We start from the raw sequence: 10085 nt of genomic DNA, 5'->3' as shown, positions 1-10085 counted from the left end.
AGTTCTTTTGGCCCAACTGCTATTTTTTCACTACATGTCTACATCCTTTCAATCATTAATTCTTGAGTCAGGCTTTTGTGACTCAGGAGAGACCCCTAGAAGACTAAAGCCTTTTTCTGCAAACAAGAAACTGGGAACATGGAAGGGCTTTCGTACCAGGGAGGGCCCAGCAGGGTCCTGCTCAATTTCAGCAACATTTTAAATTATTCTTAGAGATTACCTTGAATTTCACTGGGACATTTGAGAGTGTAGTGCCATCACAGATCAAGTGGTTTGAGGCAAGAAAGCATGAGACGAGTTTTGGAAACAGCAATCCCCTTAACAGCTGTGTTAAGGAAAGGTGGGAGCTCAGATGGGAATTCTAGGTGGTGTCAGCTTGTGCAGGATTTTTAAACAGTTCATATCTTCTCTCCTTCTTCAAGTGCTTCAATTATTCTCACTCATAAGTCCTAGCATACCACTCCCTGCTTTAGGTTAAGCCAGGGATATGACTGGCTGCACATGTGGCCACTTCTGCCTCTCATAGCAGACATCTCTAATCAATATCCACACTCTTGCCAGTCAAGCCAAAACTCAGCCTCAGTGCTCTCAATTCACTATTGATTTTGAAGGGATGAAATGCAGTTGCTTTCCCAGACCTAATCGTATGTTTACAGGATCTTAGCCCTTAATGGGACCTTAGAGGAAATTTTAGCCAATCGCATCATATTGGAGAACAAAAAAGTTGAGGCCCAGACAAGTTAAGGGATGTGCCCAACATCTCACAGGCAGTGAGGAGCAAGTATCAGTAGTGCTATCTCTTTACTCCCTTGGCTCCTTCCCTATGTCTCTAAGGACACTGTGTCACATCCAAGGAGAAGGTGACTAGTACTTTGGTACCACTCGACTCCCAAGAGGCAACATTGTCACTCTTCCCAGAGATGGATGCTTTGCCAATGCACCCCCTCCCCTTCCACAGCCAGTCTTCAACTTCCACAGGTGAGTGCATTGGTGTTCCATTGGAACTAGCCTCTCACCAGGTCTTTATTTCCCCTTTACATAACTCCTAGGACAGTGGAGGGTCTTCTAGAAACATATCATAGGGGGACAAGGGGTGGAGGGAGGAGATAAACTAATCACACTTTTCTCGAGACTCATCCTCTAACTCTTCTCTCTCCATGGGACTGCTTTTAATACTATGATACAGAACATCTCACATTAGGATCTGAGCATCTTATTTCCAAACCGATAAATTAAAGGGGGAAATGATTCATGTTGCAAATGGATTTCCCACATTAGAAAAAAAGGCCACAAGTTCTCTTTAAGTAGCATCTTCTAAAGTGTTTGTTGACAGATTGTTAAGTAATTAGCTGTGGTAAGCTTGAAACTGAAATGTTCTAAGCCATGACTGCTGGTTAAGTATCAAGCAGAAATTAAGATAAAGCAAATATCACATGATTATGACTTTTTTATGCTATTTTTTTTACATCTTTATTGGAGTATAATTGCTTTACAATGGTGTGTTAGTTTCTGCTTTATAACAAAGTGAATCAGCTATACATATACATATGTTCCCATATCTCTTCCCTCTTGTGTCTCCCTCCCTCCCACTCTCCCTATCCCACCCCTCCAGACGGTCAAAAAGCACCGAGCTGATTTTTACAATAGGGTGCAATTTGCTCGGTTTTAAGTTTTTATTTTACTGGATTAGCAGCTAAAATACAGGAATGCTGGCAGCCCCAAACCTCCTCTGTCCTCTATACAAGGACAGCCCTCCCGTCCTAAAAGCCTCTCATGAGTAACCCAGAGCTCTCCTTTTGGATTTACTTTGTTTCATTCCTGGAAATAATGTGATAAATATGTTCCATGTGTCTCCAGATGGAGCCATCAACATCCCTTCTTTTCCCCCAAAGCCTAGAGAAAAAAGCACCCTCACGAAAATGTGTCTAGATGGAGAGTCAGATGATTAGCATTGTCTCTGGCATGGTCCCCTCCCAGTGTCATGTCTCTGCTGCCTGGTCACCCCATTGTTTGTCTGCAAGGTGGGGCTGGGGTTTCTCAAGCTTTGACTCACCTTCAGAAATGAGTCTTGCCTGTGCCCTCCCCTCCCTGATGGAGTCACAGGAGCATACCCGCTCTCAGGTGTCTGCTCCATAGAGAGGCAAGATGCAGAGCCTGGCTTCCTGATTTCAATACATTATGGTCCTTTGAAATGAGAGAACAGATGCAGGACTCATGATCGACCAGGCAACAGTCCCATGGCCAGGCTGGGGAGATGCGGGTGGGAGCAGGCACTACAGAGTCGGCATTCCACATAGCTTCTCAGGGCCCACCTCACCTGGAGAAGTTGTTTACATGAGGGTGATCTGAGGGGTGCCAGGAAGTCTCCCCTCCTTTGAAAGAACAATCCAATCCCCCAGCCATTTAGGGTGCCTGGCAACAAGCCATTACAGATTTCAGAGACTTGGGTGGGCCATCCTTTCTGGATTCCAGATCCAGCTACCATCAGAGCCACATTTTTCTCATCTATAACATTAATAATACAGTTAGCTTTCTTCATAGAGAATTGTGAAAACTGTATACAGAGGTGCTTTATAAGGTTTAATGACTAATAAAAATGCACCTGTGCCTGGCAGTGTCAGGGAGAGGGATGAGTTAGGGTCTCAGAGGAAGAAGGGTGGACAGGCTTGGTGGGAAAGAGAGCCTGGTGTGTGCCAGGGAGGAAGAAGTATACGGTAATGGTACAAGAGGTGGAGACAACCAGAACCAGCTTCCTAATTTTGTCATTAATGTAGCCCCTGGTAGAAAGCAACCCAGTGACACAGGCACTTCAGCTGACTGAAAATTGCTATGAAGTCAGAAGATCTGTGATCCAACTCTGGCTTTGACATTAACCCTGTGTGACCTTGGGTCAAGCATGTCCTCATTCCAAGTCTCAGTTTCTCCCTCTATAAAATGAGGATATTGTGGCCAAGAGGGAAGTTGAGTGCCAGAGCTTTGAAAAGTTTAACGTGTTAGATGCATATGAGCTTGAATGACTCTTGGAGATTTATGACCTAGAGGACACTGCCACCTCAACTCCAGCCATGTTCTCTATAAAGGCCACCCCTGGAGTACCCTCTGAGATGACAACTGTGTTATAAGACAAGGTTGATCACTAGATAGTGTTCTCCAAACTAAGCAGGAGTTGTTGATGGACAAAGTAAGAGGCCAATGAGCAGACTGGGAAAAATAAAAAGTAACGTGTATTCCAGAGAAGCTGTGCGGGTGACAGACAGGTGGCACAATCCACCCCATCGCGAGCAGCACACGTACACTGATGCCTTCTATGTGCCAGGCACGGGAGAACACCTTGATCTGTGCCCACGCAAAATCCATCCTGTCCCATGCTTCCCTTTCGGAGAATTTGCATCAGGATGAGCATACTGGAGTGGGAACAGGGGAGAGGGGCATAGGTGGAGAAGGTGTTTGTCTTGAAGATGGAATGCAGGACCTGGAATCTGGAACACAGAATGTTGCATTCTTAAAGTTGCCAGGCTTGGGAAGAGGTGGAGGAGGAGGCCCGGCCTGCACAAGAAATTAAGGAAAGGATTACCTTTTAAGTGAGGCTAACCCTGAAAAATGATCATTGTTCAGTCTATAGATGACAGGAAGCTCAGAAAAGATCATTAGTCATGGTACCCACCTAATGACAGTCACTTGTCCATGGTGGGGACGCTGACAATTTTACTGTGATGCAGTGGAAACGAGCCCTGAGCCAGGCCCCTCACCAGCTCCACAACTGCTAGCTACATGTTGTTGAGCAAGTCAGTGAACGTCTTTGGATCTAAATTTTTAGACTATAAAATCAGATTTGCACGACCTGACAGAATTGCCATGATGCTTAAATAAGACAAGAGGTATGGAAAATGCTCTGAAGGTTCTTTTAGGTATTTCTATCACTTCTCAGGCAGTCTTACGCTTTGCTCTGATAATGATAGAAATCAGTGCATCAGTGGCCTCTAGTCAGCTGGATCCTGAGGTTTGGGACAGTGGTCCAAAAATGAACCAGTCTCCCAGAATACCGTGTTTCCCTACCCCAGGGGCTAGGAGGTCAAGTGGAGGGAGGATCAGGGCTCCTTCCTCCCATCTGAATAACTCCTTGAGTAAAGTTGGCAGATTTAGCAAATCAGAATACAGCCTGCCCAGTTACATTTGAATTTCAGATAAACAACAAGAAATTTTTTAGTATGCCTCCTGCAGTATTTGGGACATACTTATACTGAAAATTCTGTTTATCTGAAATTCAAATTTAGCTAGTTGCCCTATATTTTATCTGGAAACTCTACCACAGAGACCAAATTCTATCCCACCCTCTTTCACCACCATTAATACCCTATTTTTGTTGGAAGTGCTCCCAACCCATATTCCTTCCCCATTTTCCTCTTCCTTGCCCCATGTTTCTTATAACTCTCAGTCTACAAACAGAGCTTCAGATATGTTCTATTTTTAAAAGACTTTGAGTCCTTGAGTTTGAGCAGACACCTAGGTGGATGAAGTCAGCTCAGGTAGTCAGGGACCCAGATTGCTGGAATATCTGGTGGGTGGTTTTCATCAAAACAGGCCAGGAAAGCAAGTCATGGAGGAAGTGCAGGTAGGAGAAGTGGGTGAGGAATTCCCTGGAAGGTGATAGTGAGGGCTATGTCAGGTGCCTGGGGCAGGTTGGGGCCCCTTAAAAGGCTCCCAGGAGTAGTTGATGCGGGCCTGTGTTCAGCTGCCTCTCCTAGGGTCCGGCTTGCACCTCTGGTAAGTGGTAATGGATTCGTCCTCCTGGGATCTGCTGGGTCCTTTCCTCCTACTTGAACTGTCTTGAGCCACTAGGCCAAGCTCCTTTCCTATTCTTGGGTAACCAGAGAAGTAACGTAAGCCTCATGACAATTAAGGAAATGTCACACTAATTGTTAATTAGGAAATTCAATCTCTGTTCCTTACCAATGCTAGGTCTAATTTCCTGATTCTGGGTTTGATTCCCTGGCAAGAGGATTTTCCTCATTGAGGGGAGATATTCAGAGCTGCAGCATTTTGTAGCCTCCTCCAAAACTTTCTCATGCCTTTTCTGTCTTTTCAACCCTACTAGCAAGCTCTCTCAAACTTTGCTTTTAGATTTACAGAAACTGGTATATTGAATATTGTATTTTATGCTATGCAGCTCCCATGCCTCTCTATCATGATTGCCACCTGGGAACTATACTTCCCATTTATAAGCATGAGCTTAGAAGATCAGGAACGCGCCTACAAAGAAAACCAGGGATGCATGTCAGAGCTGGGAAGACCTCAGAGACCTTCCAGATCAGTATCCTCCAAACAAAGGCATGGAGGTCCAGAAGAGGCAGATTTCCCAGAGATGAGCCTGGCCGGTGAGTGGCAGGGTTGGATCTAGAACCCACACCTATGCCTTTTTGGCCAATGCTCTTTCCTCTTGGTGAAACATCCTCCTATAATCCCTTACCTCCAGTGATCTCTTTGGTCTTCAATTCCCCCATTTTCCATGGAGGGCTAGAACCACTATCCCTCAAATACATTAAATGACTTGCCTTTGCATCCCATAGTAAGTGAGGGTTAGAGCCAGGATTAGAATTCAGGCCTCTGAGTTTCCAGAACAGGTTTACTCCAGCCCCATCACTTACACACCATGATTCTTCCCTCTAAGACAGAATCTGCTCCTGCCCTCTTCCTCATGCCTTTCCATCCTTACCCACAATCATTGTCTGAACTTCCCAAGGTAGACAGTTGGCATTGCCAACCCATCGGCGAAGATCTCATGTCTTGATCTAGTAAAATATCTGGGCCACCTTTTAATCCTCAGCTTAGCACCCCAACTTATTTCCTGTTAAATCTAAGAAATAAATTATGTATTCAATTGGGTCAGGAGTCTACAGGAAGATGAAGGAAGATAGGAAATCAGGGCAGCAGAGACAAAGGAAGAAAGACAGGAAGATTGCAATGGGTGTGTGTGAGTCAATCCATTAGTCAACTTGAAGCTATTAATCACTTACCACACCCTCGGCTGGTGGAGAAAACACTCTTCAGTAGTCAGAAGGGAGAAAAGATGCAGGGATCTGGTCTCATCGTGGCCTTGCCTGGGTTTCTTCCAGGACCACCTGTTCCTGAAGCAATGTCTTCCAGGCAGCAGTAGCAGCAGCAGCAGCAACAGCAGCAGTGCCCACCTCAGATGGCCCAGCAGCAGCAGGTGAAGCAGCTCTGTCAGCCACCCCCTGTCAAATGTCAGGAGACATGTGTACCCAAAACCAGGGATCCGTATGCTCCTCAGGCCAAGAAACAATGCCCACCCAAGGGCACACCCATACCAGCCCAGCAGAAGTGTTCCTCAGCCCAGCAAGCTGCCAAGAGTAAACAGAAGTAAGGATGGACCAAGATACACCTGCCTGCCATCCAGGCTACCAGATGCAGCTTTATTTTCCTCCTGCTTCTCCTCCCTCCACCCCCAGCTCCAGGATTTGCTCTCCTCTCCCACCTCCTCTTACCCAGGGTCCAATGAAGCATTGTCAGGATTTCTTCCCACTGAGCCACTTATCCCACACACCCTCTTGCTCCCAGTGTTCTTCTCTACCCCACTCTTTTGCTATCCTAGGTGAACATGAGTGAGACCTCAGCCTCTCCAGCCTCCAGTTTGGCCACAGCTATGGCCCCATCCATGTCCCAAAGCAAGAAAATAATCTGGGTTTCTTCTGGTCTTCCACCTTGACTCATGGGGACACCAGAGGCTAAAGCACAGGTTCTGCCTCATTCCCTACCCCACCTCCCCATCCTGAGCTTCCCTCCTATTTCTTCCTCTAATAAATCTGTGCTTCATGTCATTGTCTGTGTTCTGGCCCCAGTCTGCAATGCATTCACTGGTTCAGAGGGGATATTTGGGGGAAGTGAGTATGTGAGTACACACATGCTCATCAGTGCATCCTCAGGGGCATAGTTGCTCTCTAGTAAATAATGAAGGATGTCAGATCCTGACACATCTCGGGTAAAGGATGGGGAGAGAAAGCCCAGGGACTAGTTGGCAAGAGTTTGGGAGACTCTTGCCAGCTAATTATATTTAAGGAAAGACAAATGGTGGAAAATTTTGCTCCTACAATTAGAAACCTCCAGCCTACTTGATGATGTGGTTTTTGCCTGTTGGAAGTTGTCATTCTGAAAAAGCAGACAAAACATATATAAATGACATGAGTACAACAAAGCCCTTCTATGAACATGTGCAAATGAATTTTTCATGCATTTCTTTATTTATTGTCCATTCATTTATTAATTAACTCACATTAATTCATTCACTCACCCTTCTAATATTTAGCAGGTTCTAGCATGAGAATAGTTTTCCATTCTGCCTATAAATTGGCTAGATATAGTATATGCTCAATAAATGACTGGTCTTATTGGTCTTATTATCATTGTTTACATCTGGGGAATGTTGCTCCAAAACATTAGCCTAAGGACACTCCTCTGCTTAGAGAGTGTCCATATGGAAGTCTCTTTCCTGGCTCAGGAATCCATGCTAATTGTAAATTGTCTCTTTCCCAGCCTGGCGAGCACTCTGAACCAGGAAAGAAGAGATGTGGGCTCTAGTTTCAGCTCTGCCGCTAAATAGATCATCTTGAGCAAGTCCCTTCACCTCAGTCCTTTGTCCGTAAAATGAAAAGTTGGGCTGTATGCCTTTTTCCTGACCTAAAATTAGATGGATCCATGAATTGGGGGAGGCGGGCTTTTGCAATTTTTTTGTGAGTCCCGTTCCCTACCCCACCTTCTCTTCTCCCATGAGATCTACTGATCTCCTAATATGTAAGATCCATGTGTTCCAGGCAAAGCCCAGAAAATGAGAGAATGAATAAATGAAAGGTCAGACTTCATGAACAACTTCAGCCTGTATAACCAGAAAATCTGAAAAGAAGATACAACTGTGCATTTTAGGTGATTTTGAAAAATAAAGATTCATTTTGAATGGGCAGGCGAGGCAGGAAGGCAGAAAGCTATAGTTTTTAGTACTTTGGGACTCCAAAGGTTATAATTTGGCCCTCCCAGAAGCTTCTTGGAGGTGGGAAGCATGGACATCTAATCCACTGAAGGAAATCAGAATATGTAACCTTAAATATGCCTCTTTGACATAAAAATTATTTTTAGCTGAAGGCAATTAAGAAACAGCAAACACAGAAAAAGTCCCCCCTTTTGGCCTAAAAGCAGGATATAAATTCTTTTACTAGAGACAGAATCTCATGAGAACAGAGATGGCACCAGAGGAATCTGCAAACCAACCTTCCTCCAATACTTCCCACCCATTTATTTACCTTCCCACAGTTTACTGCCCTTGGAAGCCTAAAATTGCTTTCTTTGGTCCTGTCATTTCTCTACAAATGTATCATTTTTTGTTGAAGATGTTATATAAGCCACAGTCTTGGACCATGGCTTTTAGTTACTCTTTGTTTTAGAGTGACGTGCGCTGCATGCATTAATAAACTGATTTTCTCTTGTTAATCTTTTTTTTTTAAAGAGTCCTAGCTAAAAACTTAAAATGGGGAGAGGTAAAGTTTTGCTTCCCCTATATCATCAAAACATCTCCGTGCCATGAGTATGACGGTGTCCAGGCAGGTGACACAGGACCATCCCCTGGCTCCAGGCCACTGGTTCCAGGAGCAGCACAGCCAAGCCAGCCTGAGCCTGTCCTTTGATGATTCCCTGAGGGAAGGTGTGGGTTCAGGGTATGTGGAAGTACTTAGTCTTCCTTGGACAGTTCTTAATTGATTACCAAGGCTCCCAATATCCTCAGGCCAAACACTCACATCTATGGACATCTAGTTGCATCAACATCGATACCTGCCCAGGTAAATTAGCGCCCACCTGTACCTCCTTCCACATGGAGGAGTTATGGGACTGGGGCTCCTTGTCTGTATTCAAGTTCTAAGAGTTGAGATATTCTGTTGGAGCAGTGATTTTCAGACCTGCTTGTCTCTGAGGATTTAAAAAAATCAACTGTTTAAATAAATCTCAAGTGGAGTCCAGATTGGGATTTTTTTTTAAAGATACAGATAATGTCGATTGCAATCAAGGTAGAAAAGACATTGGGTTTAGAGTCTAGTGTTTCCCAACTTATCTGATCAAAAAAATTCCTGATGACACTTTAGAAATACAGATCCCCAGGCTCCCCTAGCTACTTCTATTACATTAGGATGAAGAGGTTATTGCTGTATTTTTAACAAGCATCCCAAGTGATTCTTATGTTTAGGTCAGTTGGGGGAACACTCCTCACTGGGTATTGAGTCCCAGAAGCTCACAGAATGCTGCCCATTTCTCTATCAGACTTTGTATCAGCTGGGACTTCATGCTTGACAGGTGGTTGTCATTCAGCAAATATGTGTTAAATAAATGGCTGACTACTTCACAAACCAAGAAAATTCTGGAATGTTCTGAGTCACTGGAGATGAGCTTCTAATAACAGATGTACTACAGACCCTCAAGAGAAGCAATGCCCTTGATATCCAGAATCCATCTACTATGCTTTGCTCACTACAGTAGCTACTTTACATACATAATCTCATTTAAAAATGCTTTGGAAGCAAGTCTTGTCATTCCTAACTTATAGGTAAGATAAACAGATTCATTAAGACCTCAGAGTCACAGTGCTGGACTTGCATCTTGGCTCTGACACCTATTTGCCAAGTAAACTTGGGCAGGTGACATACTCTGTGCTTGAGCTTTCACATCTGTAGAGTGAGTTTCATGACCAGCTCCTCGCGGTGACACTGTGGGGATTAGCGTCAGGCTCCTAGAACATAGTCTAACACTTTCTAGGCGCTAATCAAATAGGAGCTATTATTATTAAGAAACTTTCCCAATCTCACACACACACATCTAGTAAGAAGCAGAGCTAGAATTTGAACACAGGACTTTATGTTGCCAAACCTGTGACCTATAGAGACCACTCTGCACTCTAGAGGCGCTTGCTTTATGAGGTGGATCAGTGATGAGGCAGGCACAGCTGAACAAACAAGAGGGAACAAACAGCTACAAACAACAATCACCTCCAACGGGGTTTTGGATTCTCTGTCCAAAGATGTTTAGTCACG

General features: G+C 44.5%; 1 protein-coding gene across 1 annotated transcript; it reads left to right on the top strand.

Moving 5' to 3' along the window:
• Positions 1–1507: 1507 nt before the first annotated feature.
• Positions 1508–9348, top strand: LOC111170989 (small proline-rich protein 4). Its single transcript, XM_089915319.1, is given in 1 exon segment — positions 1508–9348. A coding segment is annotated over 1 exon segment (315 nt). The 5' UTR covers positions 1508–6067; the 3' UTR covers positions 6383–9348.
• The last annotated feature ends 737 nt before the right edge of the window (positions 9349–10085 follow it).

This window comes from Delphinapterus leucas, chromosome 1 (genome assembly GCF_059928025.1).
Source record: "Delphinapterus leucas isolate spDelLeu-1000000601 "Yukka" chromosome 1, BTC_Dleu_Yukka2, whole genome shotgun sequence".
NCBI classification, from domain to species: domain Eukaryota; kingdom Metazoa; phylum Chordata; class Mammalia; order Artiodactyla; family Monodontidae; genus Delphinapterus; species Delphinapterus leucas.
Note: the sequence above shows the minus strand (reverse complement) of the source record. Positions and strands in the feature narration are given on the sequence as shown.